Genomic DNA, 24097 nt, shown 5'->3' with positions numbered 1-24097 from the left:
GTATCACTGTTCAAACTTTCCTGTGTACGGTCTCCATTATTGTTGAGGACAAACATTCCGAATGAGGGCCTAGAACAACGGCATTAAGGGGGGTGAATTGTCTCATTTATTTCCATGAGTGCTAATTCTGATTCTAATAGGGATACTTTTATTGTCAACATAGTTAATTCTTTCACTGCTCTCTGAAGCATATACTAAAAGAAAGGGAGCACCCTGAAGGTCTGCCCTAGCATTTCCCCAAAGCCAAGAGACAAGGGGGCAAATGCACGTGTGCCCTTAACATGACATAGGAGGACAACAATGAGAGCACAACACATTTCATCTTCCTCTGAGGGGACTCAACTTTCAAAAATCTGGGAAATGCTGCGTTATCCAATGACAGAGTAGCTAATTAGCATTTTAACATCATCAGTATCTTCTGGACCTATCGTCTACCACAAGAAACTGGAGAAAAGTACTAAAATAAAAGAAAAATCAGAGAAAAGTCCTGGGCTTAAGTTTTAAAACTCCTTTCCACATGAAATGGGAAAAACCAGGAAGTTTTCTGATAAACACCTTCTTAACTTCTAACAGGTTATACTTTTCACGGAGGGAAAAAGACCAGTTTTCCTACCTAACATTTTATCGACTTGTCTCCATGCAAATTCAAAGCAAAGCAATTATTATAAAATGAACTGCTTTTGATGTCTTAAATATTTGTCATTCTGGAGATCTGACTGTATAGTTCCATCTTATGCTTGTCTTGCACATAATGAAGAACACTGTACAGATAGTTATGAGCCAAACATGTTGGCACTGAAACGTTATTTTGTTCTATGGTTAAAATGCATATTTTTGCCAAAAGCAAAAAAGATAAAAGGAAACCTGAAGAAACAGGACTATTATATATCAAAATTTCAAGAACTCAGATGCTGCTAGGTTCTTTTTATTGTTATTTCTTAACTTGATTTCATATACAGTTTTCATGTTTTTTTAAACAAACACTTATGCAAATAGAAAAAAATGCCCTATTAGATTCAAAGAAATTCTAGTCTTTTTTAAGAGTCATTTGCATACTTTGACACAACTGGGACCTTTTTTAAAGATATATTGCACATTTAATTTAATAGAGATGTATACTTCTAAAGTAAATTTATCTCACTGGCCACAAACGGAGCCTTCTGACTGTCAAGGAGGCTATTCCAATGTTCATACATTTACATGCTATTTTGACAGTTTTTCTTAATTTCCCAAATCCATTTTGCATTAAAAACAGTATACACGCAATTCGTTTTCCAGGGCAGCAATATCACCAAATGAAGTATGTTCTGTCTTACTACTTGATATTAACTTACTTCTTTACTATTCTACAGTAAGTGCACATAGAGAGATCTCAAATAATAGCATCATTACTGACTGCGAAGTGCTGTTCTTCAACCGCATACCTTTATTTCTAAAGAGTTTATAACACGTACAAATAAAAAGCAATTCTTAAAATTAAACTTTCTTCTTGCTGTTTCTCAAAGGTTCTTTCCCTTTCTCTAGCAACAAAACAGCCATTGTTAACAGTTGTGACTTTGCCTGGTCTTGGTCACAGTGTCCTCTAGCACATGTAAAAGAAACACTGTGAGTAAATGATGGGAGCCGTATCCCAACTTAGTAGAAAGAGACACGATAAGAGCTGGCCTACAATACCTTGCTTCTGTAAAGCAAATGTTTTTGGTCATTTTAAAACAAAATTATTTGACAGCCAACAATTTATATCTACCATTTTCAATCCCATATAAAGCTTAACTGAACAAGACAATTTTTAATATTATATTTCACATTGAGGAGCAGAAGAAAATTTAACAAAGCCAAAGGCAAGGGTGTCTTTTGGAATGTAATTACCTGAATGACATCAGTAACATCCACAAAATTAGTTCCTGGAAACTTGATATCTTCTTCCTCATACAGAGTTTGTTCTGGGCCCTCAGAAAAGACAGAGAGAAACTTACGTATCAAATTAAAAAGTTTAACTGTAGAAAAACTTCACACTGAGAATATGATTGATCTACAGTGACCATTTTGTTTCACACTAATTAATGCAAAAATCTTTCACATAACAGTTGGGAGAGGAAGGGGGGTCTTTATAGACAAGGAAGAAGACTGGATAATATTCATTAAGCCATTCAATAAACTGAATACTAAAACTCCTGAGACTTGGCTGTAGGATTTAATAGATATTTCAGGTCTATAATCTCAGGAGAATGTAATTTTTATAACTATCGCACTTTTTTTTTTGGGCAATACTTAAGGGGGGACACAAAAACAGTTAAGCGGATCCCAAAATGACTAAATTAAGGTTTCCCAAAACAACCTTCTCTATACTTGCTTTTGCATAATCATTACAAATTAACTTTTAATTACATGATCACAGGGTCTTTTGTGTTTTTTTGGGGAAGGGCAGGGGGCAGAACCCTGCCTCATACAATGCAAACAGGGAACAGACACAAGAGCAAAGACCAGGTGAAGTCATCTCTCTTCCATATGCTAGCAAGCACAGCTGAGTAGGTATGGATGGAGAAGCAATGTGCTACTGGGTAGGAAGCACCAGCACATTACTTCTTCCATGTCCCCAAAACAGTAACAATTCTGTCCCTAGGTTGTTCCTGGCGTAAGCATAACTACGTACCACCCCTTATTCTGGGGTGAAAGGAAATTAAAAATTACATTTCAGTGAAAGATTTTGTAATAAATGAACAAACAAGCAAACAAGAAACCCAACCAGCCACACAGCTCTGAAGTCCTATTTCTGTTTATCAGTGGGCCGACCTTCTTTAACAAAGAAGGAATACTACATTAGATCATTTCATACTAACTGAACACTAATGTATTAGAATCTACAAAATAACATGAATTTGTAAGCATTTGGACCAATACCTGAATCAGACTGCTGACAGGAAGAAGTACTGCTTCAGAGTTTGCAGAAGAATGGTTTACGCTCACACTATCATTTGAAATACTGTCAATATCTACATTTGGTAACACCTATAATGGAAAACAACAAGTCCAAAATCTGAGTCTGTAATAATTACATTTGCCTCTATTAAAACTCTTCATAAGAACGTGGAATGGCTCCCCACTATCATGCCTGCACCTGACCAGGACTGGATATGAAAGACAGATTTAACATAATAAGCAAGTTAAATAAACACTCCCCCAAGAGTAATTTCTTCTCTGTTATCTTACTTTTTCTGCTCTCTACTTCATTTGAAATTTTTATTATCTAAAAATGATTGTTAACTCCCTTAGATGTTATCACATATATTTTAATTGCCAAACAAATATATGGTATTTACATAGTCAACACTCCACCCCAATTCAAATCAATTATTCAGAATTCTGTAATGGACAAGCTCATGAGCCATTTATGTTGCCTATATGTAGCAACTGTGGAGTGAAGAGTTCTTTTATGTATAAGCAGTGAGTATTACAAAATTAATCATTACAATGTAATAGATGTACAATATAGTTACATTATTACAGTGTAGAATATTAGAGTGGCTGTCTTCTTTACAGTGAGAAAAGCTTTTTTCCCCCACAGATACACAAATGCATCAAAAGGAAATTTAAGTACTAGTTTAAATCTTTGGCAAAAGTTTCATCAGTTGGAACATTTAAAACTAAACTGGACGACGCACTATGAAAGTGTATATTGTTGAGAAAAGTAGTCCACTGCCAGAGGAATGGACCACGCTCTATTAGGGATTTAAAAAAAAAAAAAAGTGACTGCTATGATTCACAAGTAGTTGGGTTGAAAGGAGTTGGGGAGAGAGGGGAAGTACTGGTAGCATATCTTCTACTTCAGTTTGATTAGGCAACCACACTCATTATACCATTCCCCTCCATAAATTTATCAGCTCAGTCCTGAAGACAGTTAAGCTTTTTGTTGATAATTCCCCACATTGTTCTATTTCTCCTTTTCACAGATGGGCACACTCTGCGCCCTCTTTTCCATGCTCCGGAATCGCTCTTATCTTCCCTGAGTTTTTAAAGATAATAGTTAATCAGTCAGCTATCTTGTCAGTCTGCTTGTTGAGTTTTTAAGATGTCTTCAAGTCACCAAGGCTTGAAGAAATGCATTTCACTTCTCAAAGTAATTTTTAAACTTGTTCCTTCCCTACTTCATTTATACTGGTTTTCACTGTGCTAGTTGTCTGATCATTACTGACCTTTTTTGGTGAAAACTGAAGCAAAAAATACACTTAGCACATTTTCCATTTCCATATTTCCTGTTATCTTCCCCCCCTCGTTGACCTACTGTCTTTGAACATGAACATTCCTGCCTAGTAGCTCAGTGATCTGTAATAATATATATATTTTAGTGAGTATTAATAAATACAGCAGTAGTTCTTCTTTCATACCTGTATAGTGAGTTTAGGAGGGTCCTTTTTTTCTGATCTCATTTCTATGACTGCTATGTTGGGTTTCTTTACCTTAGATTGTGGTTTTGGAGGAACTGGAAGAACAGAGGTAGTCACTGTAACAGGATGTGGTTTACCTATAGTGACTCCAGAAGGCTGTGGTAAGATGCTATTAATGTGTGTTTGACCTAAAACAAGTTAATCAAGAAACATAAAAACCTTTAATTCAGCAATTAATCAGAATAATTCTTAAATTAATTTTGAACGTCTTTGTGACATATAAAATTCTAATTTATTTCCTACTTCACTGGTCAAAATTTGGTGCTTCACCAGTTAGTCTTTTTATGCATTTTTTCATATTAATTTTTTTAACCTACATGCCTGATGATTTTTCCAACTGTTTTGTAGTAGCTCAATTGACTAGAGTGCCCTCTAGTGCTATAAAACAATAACTGCAGTTACCATAGCTACTCAAAGGGCTTGTCTACACTAGCTCCCCACTTCTAAGGGAGCATGGTAATTAGGGTGTTGGGAGTTTATTAATGAAGTGCCATGGTGCATATGCAGCACTTCATTAAGCAAATTCCCCCCCACGGCAACTTTGAAGCATTAAACTTCGAAGTGCTGTCTCACGTCTAGCTGCGGCTCACCTGCTGGCACTTCAAAGTGCCCAGGGTACTTCGAAGTCCCTTTACTCCTCAAAATTTGTAGTAAATTAATGAACTCCCAACTCCCTACTTACCATCCTCCCTTCAAAGTAGGGAGCTAGTGCAGACAAGCCCATAAACTTGGGTCATTGTATCTCACAGACATTTTTCTCCTTTGACCTACAGATATGGGTTATGTACAATCGGTACATACACTACACGGCCTCTCTCTGCCTGCTTCTACTAGGCCAATAAGTAAAGATATGATTCAGATTAGAATACCTTTTGAGCACTGTCTGAAACCTCTGTTATAGATTTAATATCAAACTCTGTCTACTTGCCAGAAGAACTCAGACTATACCTGCTCTCAAGAGGAGACTATCTCAGAGAAGATCAATATGCTATAATCAACTTGGGAAAACATTACTAAAGCTGTCGTGCAGAAATGATCATTTTATCTACTGTCGTGGACACTGAATTCCAGAGCCCAGAATTCATTCGCTGACCAACAATGGCTCCTCCTGTGGAGCCAAGAGCACAGCCTCAGTGATGGGAAATGTACTGCGAAGGAGGCTGCCACAGTGCAAAATGCGAGAAATCTTCTCTACCAGGGTGGCATCAAGGCAGCAAAAGAGATGCTGTTTATACAAGTGATGCTGGCTGGAAGAACCACAGAATGCACAGATTTCCACTGAAGCCTCTGTGAGTTCATCTTCTATGGAATCTCATCAGGAATTAACACTGCACCCCCACCTCCAAGAGCACAGAGGCCTTCATTGATATAGAGAGATAAGAGGTGCATCAGAAGCAGTAGTAATGAATCTGTCCCATACAACGTTATGTTTTTGCTTGTTCTCACCTAAGGGAATAGCCATAGGGATTAGATGCCCTTCAAGTGGGCCAGAGACTTCAGGCACTTCTCTGACTGGGCTGAACAAGAACTGGCTTTCTTTAAGTGGTGCGGAATGTGGCAGCTGCCTCTTAGGACTGGTTATTACTTGGTGTGCGTAAAAGCTGGTTTGTGTTCTTGTTGACTTTACCTTGGTACCTGAAATGATAATCAACTTCTTTATGCATCTCTCACACGCTGCCACATACTAGTGCAAGCTTATGTAACACCCATTTTTATTGCAATAATGATGCATAACTGCTTTAACAGAAGCCGTGACCAGCTATTGGTCTAACAAAAAATATTAAAAGTGATGAATAAATTCTATTCCTCAATACTGACAGCAGAAAGAAATCCTGTAAAGATACACCAAACTCATAACTTTCTCCACCAAGAATACCTGCTTTATGGCACCCCTCCTGCCAGTGAATTTTTCTCCTATTTTTATTTTGCACAGCACGCAAAACCAAGTGATCAGAGAACTTAAAACTACTGAAACAGAGCACACTGACCTGCAAGTATTTTTGAAAGAGAAAGAAAACTAAATAGATGGTTGCACATGAAACAGCCCAAAGAATACTGCAATGGTATATTTAAAGAAAGCAGCTCTCCTTCAGTTTAAGTAGCATGTAACAAAAAATCTTAACAGAACTAGAAACTAAATCCGACAGTGATTGAAAATAAAATCGGTAACTTGAGATGCCCAGGATCAATAAAAACAAGAAACAACAACAGGTGTGCATTATGCATTGCTGGCTTCATAATGGAATGCACTATAAAACGATGATGACAGCACATGGCCCTGAAGCCTCACTGAACACTGACAAACACATCAGGCGCTGGAAGCAGTCTGACCCCTTCTGTCTGCACTGTTACAGTAGGTCTGAGCATTATAAAAATGGGTTTAGCCTTTATGAAATGCTTTTGAGTTGGTGCACGCATTAATTTCACTTATCATACCCATGTCTTGTGTTATTAGGCAAAATTTAAGTGCTTGTTCTCCAACTGTAAAGCACCATGCTGGAGAGAAGCATTAACAAGTGTGAAATACTAGTTCCCAACACACATTGGCTACGTCTACACGTGAAGCCTACATCGAAGTAGCTTATTTCTGAATAACGTCTACACGTCCTCCAGGGCTGGCAACGTCGACGTTCAACATCGACGTTGAGCAGCACCACATCGAAATAGGCGCTGCGAGGGAACGTCTACACGCCAAAGTAGCACACATCGAAATAAGGGTGCCAGGCACAGCTGCAGATAGGGTCACAGGGCGGACTCAACAGCAAGCCGCTCCCTTAAAGGGCCCATCCCAGACACAGTTGCACTAAACAACACAAGATCCACAGAGCCAACAACTGGTTGCAGACCCTGTGCATGCAGCATGGATTCCCAGCTGCAGCAGCAGCAGCAGCCAGAAGCCCTGGGCTAAGGGCTGCTGCACACAGTGACCATAGAGCCCCGCAGGGGCTGGAGACAGAGCGTCTCTCAACCCCTCAGCTGATGGCCGCCATGGCGGACCCCGCTATTTCGATGTTGCGGGACGCGGATCGGATACACGTGCCCTACTTCGATATAGGGCGCTATTCCCATCCCCTCATGGGGTTAGCGGCTTCGACGTCTCGCTGCCTAACGTTGATGTTAACATCGAAATAGCGCCCAACACGTGTAGCTGTGACGGGCGCCATTTCGAAGTTAGTGCCGCTACTTCGAAGTAGCGTGCACGTGTAGACACGGTTATTATCTTTTCCCCAGAAAAGGAAAACCCATCAACCCCAGAGTAAACATTGTGTAATATCAGAAGAAAAAAGGCTTTGTGGCCTCCCCTGGCCCTCATGAAGAGGATGTGGGCAACTGAATTCCTCTCAACAGATGAATTTTCTGAAAAGCATCTGCAATACATGTAAAGTTTCCTCTCAAATAGAGAGAAAAAAAGAGGACAGTTATCACAATCCACTAATGCAGGGGTCCTGGCACAGGGGCCAAGAGTGGTGTGCGAGCTGATTTTCATCAGCATGTGAGGTGGGTGCTCAGCCCTGCCCCTCCTCCCCCATCCGGATAGGAGCTTGCTCAAAGTTTGCTTGTGGGTTAACAAAAGGCCAGTTAATGCTACCAACCACCACCTAAACAGTTAAGCTCTTCATCTTAATTTATTAATGAAGCTGTTCTACGTAGGATTATTAGTGACTTTAAAAAGCATTACCAGCACTCAGACCGTTTACAGAAGTAAAAAGGTCAAATTTCATCACTCTGCCTCAGAAAGGTTGCTGACCCCTGCACTAAAGCTTAGTTTGAGGAGTGTGCGTGGTGTAAACAAGCAACTGAATCTGCCATAAGGAATCTGAAAAGGAAGTACCTAAAGGGAAGTGATGACGGACACACCTCTTTATAATCTAAGCATTTACGTCCAAGGATTACTTACCCCTAACACGCTCTATAACTTTTGGTCTTTGAGGTTTGGATTTGGGAGAAGGAGAATTGAACCTGAGATATGGTGTTTTTTTAAGGGTGCTGCGATGACCTTGGTAAACTGGTTTCCCATACACCTGAGACAGATATTCTTCATTCTGAACCACTGCTCTTGCTTTCAGAGGTCCCTGCACAAAAGAAAAGCGATTTCTAAGTTCTCCATATGAGAAAGACTAACTGTGTAACTGTTACCACATTCTTCTTCCCACCTGTTCTATGTTTTATGAAGCACTATGGACAAAGACAGATACAGAAATGAAACTGTTAGGTGAACTGTAAATATTGACTTTTTTTTTTTTTTTTAACTCAGTTGTCATTACTTTACATCATAACTTTTGCATCAAACAAAGTATACAAGCAAATTTGCCTTTTTATATTATTACATATTATTTATTAAGTGCCAATAATCTCTGTAAACTACAAACACAAAAATAAAGCCAGTCCTTAAATGGAAACCCAAAGGAGGCAGACATTTTAAATTCGCATTCATGGTTAATATTATAGATAAAATAATGGACACTCAAACAACCCTTTAAATAAATCCTACAAATCCTGGCCTTATAGCTTAATTTTCCATAATTAAATGTGTAGTATTTCAGACATTACACAACCAGCACTGTGCATAAAGGACTAATTGCCTCACATGTGAACAATTACTGTAAATCAAAGCAGCATACTCCACTTCAGTTCTCTCTTGAAAACTCAAGTGAGGAAGTCATTACTAGAAGGAACTCCAAACAACATACAAAACTCTTTACCTTTGCCCTTCCTTCTTTCTCCAGCAAAGTTCCAGAAACTGAGTAACTTCTTAAGTTTTGCCTTAAGTTATCTTCTGTCTGCTTCTGAGAAGGCTTAGCAGCAGATAAATACTTTTTTGTTATGGATCCTTGGGGTTTTGGAGTTTTTGCTTTAAGTTCTTTCTTGGTCTTCATATCCTTAGCATTCTGTGTTTTCTTAATCCATGAAGTGTTTTTATCTTTTTGATTATACTGTGTTGGTTCATTATCAGTTTTTGCCATTTCTGCCTAAAGATAAAATGGAAATACAGTCAAACAAGATTTTGTCTTCAAATCTATCTGGAGAAGCTGGGGACAACTTTAAAATTCTGACAAATGGTTTGTTTTTCATGTTATTGTGATTTTCATTAAGCTAAACAAGTTTTAAAATAGATGTGACTATTTTGTTGTTAAACTACAAATTGCCCTAATAGCCTCCTGATGTTCTCATATGGAGGCTGCACAACACTTAATAAAAATCAACATTAAAAAAAAACCCCAAGAGTGTCTTACAATGTGCGAAAACCTCGAATGTTTTCTTCCAGCCATACCTGAATTTCCATACTGATTGCTTTAATCCATTCGTCTACTGTCCTTCTAATGCGAATCTCCTCCAGAACATCTCTGAAACACAAAAAAGAAAGAGCTATGTTAGATTGTTTCTCAAACCGTGGTGATTTTGTACCTGAGAATATAGTGACCTGTTCTGACGGAGGCTGTAAAAAGCACAGGGTAAAGATGAATATTACTTACCAACAATTTTTGATATCTAAAAGGTATTGGGATGTATTTCTTACTATTTTCCCACATCTGCACCTCTGCTTCTAGCACATCATTATGGAAGCTACCTTATTTCTATATACTGGCAGCATTAACATGCCTCAAAAGTAGGTGCCACGTATTTACTGTGATGAGACTGTACAGCAGCCCCTATTGCCTTATCAGTTCTTTTTTGGAGCAGAAAGTGAAAAGCGAAAGAAAATGAAAAATATATTCCCAATTTGATGGGGGAGAATGAGTATTTAAAGACAAGTACGTGCCACCCTGCTGACCAGCACAGTGCCCACTGTGCCTACAGCCAACAGCACGTGTTTCTTCTGGTAGTGCACATCTGCACATCTCAGTGAACAGAACAAAATTTATTCTGCTCATAGATGGAAAAAATTAGAAGGAACACTGCTTATGGGCAGGGTCCGCTGCAGCTGAGTGCTGCTCCAACCATATTAGAGACCTCCCCACCCACCCGCAGTCTGCCAGGGACCACGGTTGCTCCAGATGGGTCGGAAAGCTCTGGGCCGCTGTGGACGAGGGCAGTCTGGCTAGGCTTGAGCATCGCCGCCTGCAGTGCTTCTAGGCTGGGCCTGCCAGAAACAAAAGCCACTCCAGTCCCTATCAGTTAATCATAACCAATAAGCCTCATCTGTTGGGGTGAGGCTTATTAGTTAACTATGAACATGCCTAGAACCTAGAATAAGTAATTGTTACGCGGGAGGGGGGAAAGGAATCTGTGCTTGTCTCTCTTTACCCTGAGAAAGAGGGTAAACAACAAACAGATTTTTCTGGGGTTCATGTCCCATGGAGGCTGTGCATTTGGGTACTGAGGCAAGTCCCATTAGCTGAGCCTTCCCACACCTGATCTTGGTGTCAGTATTAGATCACAAAGGGCTATAACCTTATCTGTGTGTCAGTGCTGGAGGAGACTGGAGAGCATGGCTCGGGGAAAGAGTTGAGGAGCACCCAGAAGGGCAGAAAGGTAGGCTCAGTGGTATTTCAGCACATCTAATGACAGTTACAAGAGGCTCTCTGTAACCCAGCATGTCACAAGGCCATTAAGGAACATCACAAAACAAAAGACTGGTGCATGGCCCTATCAGGCCTTGGAAATGATACTTGCAAGGGAGCTCATTTCATGGACTGGAAAGCCAAATGTAAAAGATAAAACAGCAAGAAATGTTTTCTTCTCTTGGCTGTTTAGACTCTCACAGAGCCAGGCACACTAAACTAAGGCAGAGATCCCCAGAGGTTATCCCTGGGTTCTCCCTGAAAGACATTTTAAATTGACAAAAAAAACAGCTGTCTGTATCACCTTCAGGAACCACAGATGTTAGCTCATTTGTGTGTATATCCTTGCTTGCTTTAGCCTATACCTAACTCTATTTTCCTTTTTTCTCATTAATAAATCCTTAGTCGATTCACTATAGCATCCTGTCTGTGTGAGGAAAACTCAGTGATGCTGACAAGAAACTTCACCCAGACTGATAACAAAAACCCTGAAATTTCATCATTTGTCATACCTGAACTGGCAAGAACAAACCTGTCATACTAAAGCATTGCTATCTATACTTAAAAATGAAAAAAGAAGTCAGGAAGACTGAGCTATGAAACAAGGGTGTGTGTTTAATAAAATACAAGTATTTTACACTGCTGACAGAGCAAAAACAAATATAGAACCAAAGCCTGCTATAATGTTAATACACCAGGAAAAGTTATTGATGTTAAGACAATGAAGAGTCTTCTAGATGTGAATGGTATACAGAGTTCTAGTAGCTATGCTAGTCCCACAATATTAGAAAGACAAGAATGAGAATATCTTTTACTGGACCAATTTCTGTCGGTGAGAGAAAGCAGCTTTCAAGCTACACAGAGCTCTTCAGGAGGAAAAGAGATCTGTGTAGCTGCCTCTAAACAAATTGAGCTCCTTAACGCCACCGCTATAAGGAATGTTTTCCAATCCTTCACTCATGTCTCTTCTCTAAGCCGTGTCCAATTTTTCAGCATTGAATTGTGGGCACCATAATGGGACACAGTTTTCCAGTAGCAGTTACACCATTACCACATACAGAAGTAAAATAGTCTCTGTATTTTACTCAAGATTCCCCTGCTTATGCAAACATGCTCTGTATTTGCTCCGTTTGGCCTTAGCATCACCCTGGGAGTTCATGTTTAGCTAATTATCCATACTGACCCACCCCCCTGGCCAAAAAAAACCCACACCTCTCAAAGTCAGTGCCTCTCCAGCATAGATTCCCCCAACCTACTTTTTTTCCTAGATTTATACATTTACTTTAAGCCATATTAAAACACACACTGTTTGTCTGAGGCCAACATTCCAAGTTGTTCAAATCACCATAGATCAGTGACCTGATCAACTTCAGTACTTATCACTCCCCCAATTTTTGTGTGGTTTGCAAATTTTAATCAGTGTTTGTTTTCTTACTGGTCACCGATAAATTATTAATATGTAAGACCAACCTCCAATCCCTGAAGGAACCTATAAGAACTACAAGTCTCTCTTATCCCGGGGTCTTTCCTTCTGCCCTACTTCCCCCACGAACTTAATACAACTGCTATATGATGATTTCCACAAGTACAGACTAAGAATTATCAGTTAATCGATTTTTAAATCCACTTAACACATGCCATGTAAATTGTATAGTTTTTCAGTTTTTAATAATGAAAATGTTATATTGTACCAACTCAAATGTCCTACATAATTCTAGGTATGCTATATCAATGCTATTACCTTTATCAACCAAAATCGTAATCACATCAAAAATATATATCGATTTAGTTTGACACGTTTTAGTTTGCATAAAACAAATATATTGACTGTCATATTATCCTTTTTTTTTTTTTTTTTTTTTTAAAAATCAATCATGTCTTGGATCAGATGCTGTATTACCTTTTTAGGGTCAACACCAGAATGACAAGCCTATAATTAAGAGTTATCCATCCTATCTTTTCAAAATATCAGCTCTATATTAAATTTCTTCCAACCTTCTGGAGTTTCCCCAGTGATCCAAGATTTATAGAAATTCAACATAAGCAGTTCATTGAGCTCCTCACCCACTGCCTTTTAAACTCTTGGGTGCAAGTTATCCGGACTTACTGATTTTAAAATATTCAGCTTCAGTAGCTGTTATTTAATGCCCTTTCAAGATACCAATAGAATACAAAAACTGTTGCCACCAACATACTGTATGATTGCCATTAGATTTTTTTCCCCAAAACACAAAATATTTTTTCAACATGTCTGTTTTTTCTGCCTTATTATTTCTAATTTTACCATTTCCGCATAGTGGGAAACCAATGGCACTGATGGCATTCTTTTTCCACTCCTTTGTAACATTTAATCCCACCTTTATTATCCAGAATTCTACTGGCCATATATTTTGCAATATGCCCCTTTGCTTCCCCTATAAATATTCTCCGATCCCAAGCTTCTGATTTATATTCCTTACCATCAACTTCGCATTTTTTCCACGTTATTTTTAAATCTGTGTAATTGCCTTTACTTCTGCTCTAAATCAAATCAATATTTTTAATTATTACTACGTATAAAGTAGACTAGGTAGCAACATAGATGATTAAATGAGATTCCTACCTGTTTGCAGTCAAAGCATTAATAAAGGTATACATGGCATCTCCATTTTTTGCACGAATAATGGCTTCCAAATTTTCTTCAAGGACTTTTTTATTGTTTTGTACATTCCTTAAAATCCTTTCAGCATCCTTAAACATGGATTTTGGTGCTTTAACTGTTTGAAGTATAGATGGCTTGGAGACCTGATGATATTCACCAAGACTAGGTGTAACAACAGGGTTTGTTGGCTAAAATTTAAGAAAAAATTATTTTAAAATACAAAATCATTTTTCAAAACTGAATACATTAGTCCAATTTGCTGTTGATCTACCACCAATTCTAAAGTCCCCTCTATTAAGGTGGAGAGCAACTGTAATTGACTTGAAACCTAAACTAGAGAGAAATCAGCATCTTGCAAAGTTAGGGCCAACACTTAAACAAAACAGAAGGAGACCTGAAACTTGTCAATTGCCATGACTGGGGCACTTAGTTGTTAAAATGTGAAAGCAATATAGCATGGGAAAGATATGAACCCACTGAACGTCAGGAATAGACATCACACATTAATCTGTCTTTGCAAAAGCATTGAAACAGAATTAAGTCTAAAAGACTAATGATTACTAAATTCTGCCCCTACCTATAGGAACACAACTCCCTCTGAAATCAATCTAGTCCTAAAAGAACTCAAGGTAAAATAGCACTACATGACTTGGTAGCACCATATGCCACTACCACCTTTGCTGATCTTTACTTCTTTGTAAGAAATACCAAAAAAACTTAAGCAGCCATTTTGCTTGCAAAAACATTTCACCAAGTTGAAAACAAAATTAGTTATTGAACTGCTACCTATGAACACAAAAGACACCAATGCACAAGAACACAAATATTAGAACAATTACAGGCCTCATGCTCTTGTATGGAAGCAGACAAAAGATGATGCTTAATCTCCAAAAAAAGTGGGGAAGAGATGCAAGCAGACAACAGTGCTCTTCTGGACATGCTAATGACCAGCTAAAGTGACCCTGAGGTCATATCTATACCACAAACTTACACTGACTTAAGCTATGTTAGCATTAGCTGCTGTACGTTGTTTGTGCCCCTGCATCCTTGGTTTGTTGTATCAGTGGTGCACTTACCAAAAGTACCTGTATCAGTGTGGAGCACAGTGCACCACGGTTAGATATCCCACTGTGCAACTGGCCACCATCCAGCACATTGTCTCCTGGTAAGTTTCAGGCATGATGGGGTCAATATGAGTTGTATAGGGGTGACTGAGCACAGAGTCAATGTTCTAGTTTGCAGCTATGTCTTTTTTTCAAAATCAGTCAAATCCATGTGGCCCTTCTTGCGCTCTCTGACAGAAGCAGAGAGCCTGCATAGCTCTGCGCTATTTTCATGACCACTGAAAGAACAGGGTGCACTATTCTGGCATATTTGAAGAGCTGTAAGAACCACCAAATGAGTGGGGAACATGATGATTGCTTGGAGACAGACTGCCATGGGACAGAGTAACGACAATTCAGCGTTCTTGGTGGCATTCAGAGAGCAGCTGCTAATGGTGGAGTGCTTGAAAAAACAAGAGAACCCAACACTTCAATACATGGGGCTTGATACTGCATGGAGAGGAATGGGTATACTATAAATTATCTAGCACCCCTCATTTAAATTTTAAATTTAAGAACAAAGGCCAAGGTTAAAATACATGCTCAATAAAACATCTGAAATTAGTGAAAAAGGTGTAGCACCAGAAATTTGGCTATACATTCAACACAATCTTGAAATATCTTAAGTCCAGTGAGGTACATACGCACAGAACAATAAACAGTTCTCATATTAGCAGTTAATTTGATATAGAGTTAGTGGGACAGCATCTACAGTCTGTTTTCCCAAGTATATATACTTCACTAAAACAGAACAACAAAAAAGTCACAACTACTCAAACCACACTTTGGACTATTGCTCTGAATGAAAAAAACACAGTTTCTATAAATTGAAAACTCCTACTATACCTTAACAAAATCATTCATGTCTGATTTCCATGCCTTTGCTTCCTGGAGGGGAGGAAAACACAAAAGAGCCTATGAAACTTCAGTGATTAGTATCTATGAGAATTAAACTCAGTATCTAGAAGTCAGGTGAATAAAAAAGGCTAGGTAAAATATGTTGTATGATGTCTCCGAATGTGTCTCTTGGACAAGATGAACATATTTCAGCATAATTCCTTTTCCTTCATCTCACTTATCTGTCCGTGATACTTTACATGGCCTCCATTACTTGAGTATCTGAGCACCTCCAAATATTTAATGTCTTTAACCTCTTGATACCCTCTATTTATATTTAGTCCCATTTTACAGATGGGGAACTGAGGCACAAAGAGGCAAATTTCAGCCATTCTAGCAAAGCAGTGAATAGAACCTAAGCTGGAATCATGTTGAATCCCAAACTCTTCTTTTCCTGCAAATCTAATGACCAGTGGCTTCTCGACATTGCCTATATAGCTCCTCCCCCTCCCCATGACTTCAGCTCCACCTCTGGTAAAATTCTAATCTGTGCTCCAGCTGACTTTTCTTCCTATATAGTTAAGCTCTTTTCCTGCAGACACTTCACACAGGAAGCTTGAAGTGCATGTCTTTGCTCATTCCACTAATTAAATAAAGGAGAGTCTTTCTTCATTGCTCTTGTTCAACATGCCATCCAATTTTCATAAGAACATAAGAATGGCCATACTGGGTCAGACCAAAGGTCCATCCAGCCCAGCATCCTATCTGCCGACGGTGGCCAATGCCAGGTGCCCCAGAGAAGGAGAACAGAAGACAATGATCAAGTGATTTATCTCCTTCCATCCATCTCCTGCCCTTGTTCTGAAGGCTAGGGCACCATACTTTATCCCTGGCTAATAGCCATTTATGGACCTAACCTGCAAAAATTTATCAAGCTCTTTTTTAAACCCTAATAGAGTCCTGGCCTTCACAGCCTCCTCGGGCAAGGAGTTCCACAGGTTGACTGTGCGCTGTGTGAAGAAAAATTTCCTTTTATTACTTTTGAACCTACTACCCATCAATTTCATTTGGTGTCCCCTAGTTCTTGTATTATGGGAAAAGGTAAATAATTTTTCTATATTCACTTTCTCCACACCATTCATGATTTTATATACCTCTATCATATCGCCCCTCAATCGCCTCTTTTCCAAACTGAAAAGTCCCAGTCTATCTAGCCTCTCCCCATATGGGACCCCTTCCAAGCCCCTAATCATCTTAGTCGCCCTTTTCTGAACCTTTTCTAATGCCAATATATCTTTTTTGAGGTGAGGAGACCACATCTGCACGCAGTACTCAAGATGTGGGCGTACCATAGTTTTATATAGGGGAAGTATGATATCTTTTGTCTTATTATCGATCCCTTTTTTAATAATTCCTAACATCCTATTTGCCTTACTAACTGCCGCTGCACACTGCGTGGATGTCTTCAGAGAACTATCCACTATAACTCCAAGATCCCTTTCCTGATCTGTCGTAGCTAAATTTGACCCCATCATGTAGTACGTGTAATTTGGGTTATTTTTTCCAACATGCATTACCTTACACTTACCCACATTAAATTTCATTTGCCATTTTGCTGCCCACACTCAGTTTGCTGAGATCTTTTTGTAGTTCTTCACAATCCCTTTTGGTTTTGACTGTCCTGAACAACTTGGTGTCATCTGCAAACTTGGCCACCTCACTGCTTACCTCATTTTCTAGATCATTGATGAACAAGTTGAACAGGATCGGTCCCAGGACTGACCCCTGGGGAACACCACTAGTTACCCTCCTCCACTGTGAAAATTTACCATTTATTCCCACCCTTTGTTTTCTGTCTTTCAACCAATTCCCGATCCATGAAAGGATCTTTCCTCCTATTCCATGACCACCTAATTTACATAAAAGCCTTTGGTGTGGGACCGTGTCAAAGGCTTTCTGGAAATCTAGGTATATTATGTCCACTGGGTGCCCCTTGTCCGCATGTTTATTAACCCCTTCAAAGAATTCTAATAGATTAGTTAGACACGACTTCCCTCTGCAGAAACCATGCTGACTTTTGCCCAACAATTCGTGCTCTTGTACGTGCCTTGCAATTTTATTCTTTACTAGTGTTTCTACTAATTTTCCAGCTCTGTCCTTTCAGGGCAAGTGCTTAAATATTTCCAAAGTATTCCATGAATCCTGGCACTAGCCTATTCTATTTCACAGATAATGTTGTCGCCATTAGCTCAGGTCTTCTGATAGGGAAGTAGCTCCAAAACAACAGCATTATAGATATAGCACTATTTTTTTTCTCATTTAAGACATCTTAGCTCTGACGAATCACACTGTTATAAATTGTTTCATCTCAGTTTCATAAATGAATTCCTAAACACACACGAATAGCTAAAGCTTCTTCATTTTTAAAAGCCAGTGACTAATCTGACTGCTGTTCGCAGAGATCCACTTCAGTAAAAGGCACGAGGCTCAGCAGAAGAAGAAATGTGCAAGTAACAGTCCTCCAGGCAGAACTTCAGAAACTGTGCTATTTTACCATTAGACACAGCTGGCAAAATGGGAAAAGAACTGATTTAAATCACACCCCTACATTTAATAAATGCTATAAACCAAAGAACTTTCTCTCCAAAATATGAATGGCCCAATCAACTATGAAATGGACATAGTATTCTGGAAAGGTTGAGAACAACCAAAGCACTGGGAGAGAGAGAAGACAAAAGCAAGCAGCATTTAAAAAAAAAATTTAAAAACTTGGAAGAAAAAAGTCATTACTAACACTATTACTCCACACAGTAGATTTTTAAAGTTCCTGCTTTGGTACAGTAAGATGGTGGTTTTATAATCTAGACAGCAATGTGTTTACGGGGAGAGGTAAGGCTTCAGCAAAGCTGGTTACAACTTTCAGCCAAGTCATTTTATAAATATAATTTTGTTTGTAGAGTTAACAGCACTTTTTGTTCGTACCAAACATACTTCTGCTTATGCTTTTTTATTGAAATGGGTAGTCATTCAAACAATATGGCTACCCACTTTACCTGTAGCATGCCATGCATTTCTTTTTTCAGTTGGCCAAGATCTTGAAGGACATCTTCTGCTTTCTTCACTGTTTTATTAACTGAGTTGAAATCTTGGAGAGGGCCTTCAAAAGCAGGGATTGTATCAGCTTGCAATGTAGCAGGCCTGCTGGAAAGACTACATATTACTAAAATCTCACATCTTCTTAATGGTCTTTAGAACTAATCAGTGGTTTCTCATTTGAGAATTTGAACACGGATTTGTAAAGCCCTGGACACATACAAAATACCCATGCATATAAAGCAGATACCTGCAAATTTGCAGAGTTTTAGATATAAAATTTATATCCGTAACCATATATCTGGAAAAATGAGACGCATCCCCAGATGGGGATATTCAGAGATAGAAAGCAGATATAAAGCAGTTGTCCACAAATTTGCAGGTCTCTCTAGATTTGAGCTTTGCTATGTACACAGAAAGAAAATTGCTTTAGTTATGTTGTTTCCTTTAATAGTTACATTATTTACAGTATTAAGAATGAGAAAGAAAAAAGAGCTCAAATTAATTTCCAAGGTGAAAAGTCTCAGTTTTCTAATGTTACTTCAATTATTTCAATCTGAACTTAATGTATAATTTCACTGTTAAATGAGAAAGAATAGGGTTCAAAGTGCTTTTTTCAGATTAAATATTCAAGACATCAGTTTAATACACACACGTAGTGAAATGACACAGAAGGAAAAGGGGAGAGTGTGTGCTTGCACACAAACTGAGCTGTTTGTTTGAAGGACCTTGTGCTGAGGCCAGCAGTTGGAAGCTGTGAGCTTCTTAATGAGGATTTTAACTCTACAACCCTCTATTCATTGGTCAAGCCTTAACAACAAGGCAGGGCTATCAGGAAGCCTAGGCCTACATAAAGCCTGCTATTATGCAACCAGGGACCTTAGTGAACAGAAGCAGCTAACAGGGAGTTTCATATGTGAGGTGAAAGAGTAACTTTGAAGGGGGCTAGATACACTTGGCATTCTTTAGAAACCTCTTCTAAACTAAACTAAAACCCAAACTACCTGATTCAAATAAATACCCTTTTAAGAACCTAATTATCTGTAAGAGGAAATGCAGACAGAAGCCCAGCAGCACAGTGGGAGTTATCCTGTTTATTGCACCCAGTGCACTATGTATGATTACCTACCCTATGGACAGGTGACATGAATTTGCAGTGCAAAGAGCTCCTGGCCTTCAGAGACCGCATACAGGCTTTGAAGGCAAGGGTAGCTGAACTGGAAGATCTAAGGAAGGCAGATAAGTATGTAGGTAAGGCTTTCTGGAACACTGTAGAACTGTCCCACCTCCATTCATATACACTCTGTATTGAGGAAGGTGGAAGACTCAGGGTAGAACACTGAATACCTTATTGCCTCTACATAAATGCATGGTACGCCCACATCTTGAATACCACATACAGATGTGGTCAACTCATCTCAGAAAATTAACTCTGGAAAAGGTTCAGAAAAGAGCAACAAAAACGATTAAGGGCTTAGAATGGTTGCCATGTGAAGAAAGATTAAAAAGATTGGAACTTTTTAGCTGAGAAAAGAGGACCCTAAGGGGGCAGGTATGATGGAGGTATATAAAAATCACAACAGGTATGGAAAATGTGAATAAGGAAAAGTTATTTTTTGTGTGTTCCCACAACATAAGGACTAGGGATCACCAAATGAAATTAACAGATAACAGGTTTAAAATTAACAGTGCACGGTAGGTCTGTGGAACTCCCTGCCAGAGGATGTTGTGAAGACCAGGACTTTCAAAGGGTTCAAAAAAGAGCTAGATAAATTCATGGAGGCTAGGTTCATTGATGGATATTAGCCAGGATGGGTAGGTTGGTGTCCCTAGCCTGTGTGTGTCAGAGGCTGGAAATGGATGACAGGAGAAGGATCATTTTGATTATTACCTGTTCTGTTCACTTTCTCTAGGGTATCTGGCATTGCCCACTGCGGGAAGACAGGATACTGAGATAGATGAACCTTGGATCTGACCTCGTATGGCCATTGTTATGTTTTAAAGGCTAGTCTAGAAAAGGGTTCTTCAGACAAGAAGGATAAGATTTCCTAACATGTTTTGAGGCTTAAAAATTGATTGTACTATTACATTTTCCCTTCTAGATGCAATTTAAAAGAATATCCATACCTCATTTTTAAAATATCAGACTGAAAAATAAAACACCTTCATGCGAAGTGGCCAAATGCTAGCCTATCTAGAAGAGAGAATTCCACTGGCATGGAACCCCCTGTTCAAACGTTGCCAATGTGACTGGCTCTAAAGCTACTACCTTCCAGCTCTCTCTAATGCAGGGAATAAACTAAGGAAAAGGGTGATCACCCACAGTGTTGTGCTCCAGAGCACACTTTTAGCCCTTTTGGGAGAGAAATTACTGGTCACCATTACTCACAGCTGTTCTAAGGTTACTTATGCTGCAGGAAAAACCAGCAGCCCTGAAGATCATGAAATCACAACAGTAGTATAAAGCTGCCTCTGCTTCCACTTTTTGAGTTCTGCACCAAGCTCATCTTAGTCAAATGCAAGGTCTAGCCCCAATTTGTCCAATGCATTGGTTCTCAAACAAGTGGTCCAGTCAGCACACAGCTGTGGCCCATGTGACATTCTCAGAGACATGCAGGTAGAATATATATTGTGTGGCTATGGCCCTCACAACACAGAGAAAGCTGCATATGCAGCCCACCATGGTAAACAGATTGGGAATCACTGCTCGAGTCAGTACCTCTCCTATCTCTATTACAGTGGTTCTCAGACTTTGCAGGCTACTGTGCCTTGTTCAGGAATGTGATTTGTGTTGTGTGTTTTCAAGTTTTACCTCAGTAAAAAACCAACTGTATTTTAATGTCTGATTGTATAATCAAGTCTCTCAGTACACTATTCCTGAAAATAATCACTCCCAGTTTTTACTGTATGATGATAAATTAACTGGATTATAAATATTGTGGTTACATTTTAGCGTAATACTTGAGCCTGTTTTTCACTTACAAACTTTGCCTGAAGCCCCACTGCCCAGAGCTTAGCTTAAGGCCTGATATCCAGGCCTGAAGCATGTAACTTTCCCTGGTGTTGGGCCCTGAGCTACTCTTTGGCTTGCCACCCCCAACCCTGGCCCTGTGCTTACAAACCCTTAAACCCATCCTGTCACAACCCCCTTTCCCCAAAGGATTGTAATCCCCCTGGCTGAGAAACACTCATCTAGAGGAGTTGACCACTCCCTGGAAGACCTCTGACTACCCCAGGGTTGCACACATGCCTACTTGAGACCCATTGCCTAGCACTTTAAGGAGCCACTTGTGGCTGCAGGCACTGCTGATGCTGACTCCTGTTGTGGCTCCCTCCTCTGCTGCTGCTCAAACAATGGAACTAAATTTAAACTCAACTGGTTTAACATCCGGCAGGCAGCGGGAGGATCTGGCCGTTAAATCAATTACATTTAATTCCATTATTTCAGTGGTAGCAAGGCAGGGAGCCACCTAAGCTATAGGTGGTGGAAGTAAGCAGGAGAGCTGGCGGGAGGGGCTGAGTCTGCTCCTGCTGGAGCCATGCAGCCCCGCTGAGAAGGTGACGGGGGCGGAGCAGCAGGGGGAGGTGGCAGCCAAGTCTGCCCCTGCTGGAGCCATGCACACCCACTGAAAAGATGGGTGGTGGGGGGGGAGAAGCAGTGCACACAGCTGGAGGAACTCACTGGTTGAAGCAGGTTAATCCTGGGTTTGAGGTTGAGAGGTTAATCCTGGAGATGGGGAGAAGTGTTTGGGGCTCAGAGGGGTTAATCCTGGGGATGGGGACGGAGGGGGCGAAAGTAACAAACTTTCTAACTAGTATAAATCATTGTGTGTGCGCTGTTCTCAAAACTGATTTTGAAAAAAATGCCTCTTCTCACTATTTTGGTTGCAGATCCCTGGTCTAGCATATACTTAAGTCATATTAAAAATATACAATTCTGTATGAACTTATTCAGTCACATTTACTTACCCCTCTCTGTCAGAATGCCAGGCTATTTTGGTATTGTTTACTGTCATCTTCTGAGAAGAGTCCATTTGTGTCAATGAAGTTTCTTGAGAATTCAGAATCTGCTCCAGAAGTCTCCCTCCACCTACGAAAAAAGATTATTATTATTATTCATATTTAATACATTTAAGTGGCTGCTTTTCATTTCAAGAAATAAATATTTCATTCTTTTAAAAAATATTTACTACACAATATTTAACTAGATTTATGAGACTATTGATAAATAATTTCCATTACAATTTGGTTTTAAAAATCATAGAAACATAACATTGAAAGAGACCATAAGATGTCATCTAGTCCAGCTCATGGTAATCATCATCAAGTTTTCCCAAACTGTTTTTCAAAGCCTCCACTTATGAGAATTCTACAACCTCCCATGGTAACTTAACATTACAAGTTTTTTTCTAATATCTAATTAACCACCTTGCCTACACATTAACCCTATTATTTCTTGTCCTACTTTCAGCAGACATAGAGAACAGACTACCATCCTCTCGAAACAGCCCTTAACATCTTTTAAGACTGTTGTAAGGTTGCCCAGTCAGTTTCTCTCCCTCTGGTCTAAATATACCCAGTTTTTGTACAGGTCAGATTTTCTAAATCTTATCATTTTTGTAGTTCTGCTCTGGATTCTCTCCAATTTGCCCATGTCATCCCTCAATAGTGGAAACCAGAATCAGATACAGAGGCCTCATCAGTGTCAAGTAAGGTGGAACAATATCCTCCTGTGAGGACATTCCTACTGAAACAGTCCAGAATAGTGGTCTTTTTTGTAACTGCATCATGCTGTTGGCTCATTCAATTTCTGTTCTCTACTATCCTATTCCAGAGGCCTGCAACCTGCGGCTCTGGAGCTACATGCAGCTCTTTAAGGACTTCTTTGTGGCTCCCAATGCTATAACTGCAAAGTAAAAACAAAAACCCTTTTGATTATTTTCAACAAACAGTGAACAACTCATCTCTAAATAGCAAACAATATGTGATCTTGAAATATTGGATAACTCTCCCTTTAATATGTGCAGTGCATTGTGGGATATGATACTGTATCTGTGTTTTGATTGTGTTGCTAATAAAGTTGTGATTTTGAAAAGGAAGATTGCAGCATTCTTGCTGTGAAGGCAACACGCATTTTAAGAAAGAAAACAAATTAAAAGTGAAATAAAATTGGCATAATTAAAGTGGGGTTAGAATGGCTTCAAAAAAGAGAAATATTGAAGATGAAAACAGAGTATTTCAAACAGAATGGAACCAATCCTTTGCATTTATATCACGTTTGCTGGGCTTCCTTGATGTCTGATTGGCAATGAGAAATTGGCCAACAACAAAAAATGCAACCTTGAGAGGCATTTTCTCAAAAAAACACTACCTTTAGCTGAACAGTATTTCAGCTGGAGATGCCAGGAAAAAAAAGCCATGGAGCAGCTGCTATACAAAGCAGAGCAAAGTAAGAACATGCTCACTAAATGGTTG

The 24097-nt window shown here is 39.3% G+C and overlaps 1 protein-coding gene across 1 annotated transcript in view; it reads right to left on the bottom strand.

Moving 5' to 3' along the window:
- The window catches only part of KIAA0586 (KIAA0586 ortholog), a 103624-nt gene that overhangs the window by 58710 nt on the left and 20817 nt on the right, over positions 1-24097 (bottom strand). The window contains exons 10-20 of the mRNA XM_074996289.1: positions 22592-22712; positions 18583-18727; positions 15539-15580; positions 13551-13777; positions 9718-9790; positions 9149-9415; positions 8344-8518; positions 5892-6080; positions 4386-4573; positions 2902-3009; positions 1870-1950 (exon numbers count right to left, since the gene is read on the bottom strand). Of these exons, the coding sequence (XP_074852390.1) occupies positions 1870-1950; positions 2902-3009; positions 4386-4573; positions 5892-6080; positions 8344-8518; positions 9149-9415; positions 9718-9790; positions 13551-13777; positions 15539-15580; positions 18583-18727; positions 22592-22712 (1616 nt within the window). The remainder of the gene's footprint in view (positions 1-1869; positions 1951-2901; positions 3010-4385; positions 4574-5891; positions 6081-8343; positions 8519-9148; positions 9416-9717; positions 9791-13550; positions 13778-15538; positions 15581-18582; positions 18728-22591; positions 22713-24097) is intronic.

The sequence above is a fragment of the Carettochelys insculpta genome, chromosome 6, assembly GCF_033958435.1.
Source record: "Carettochelys insculpta isolate YL-2023 chromosome 6, ASM3395843v1, whole genome shotgun sequence".
Taxonomy (NCBI): domain Eukaryota; kingdom Metazoa; phylum Chordata; order Testudines; family Carettochelyidae; genus Carettochelys; species Carettochelys insculpta.
Note: the sequence above shows the minus strand (reverse complement) of the source record. Positions and strands in the feature narration are given on the sequence as shown.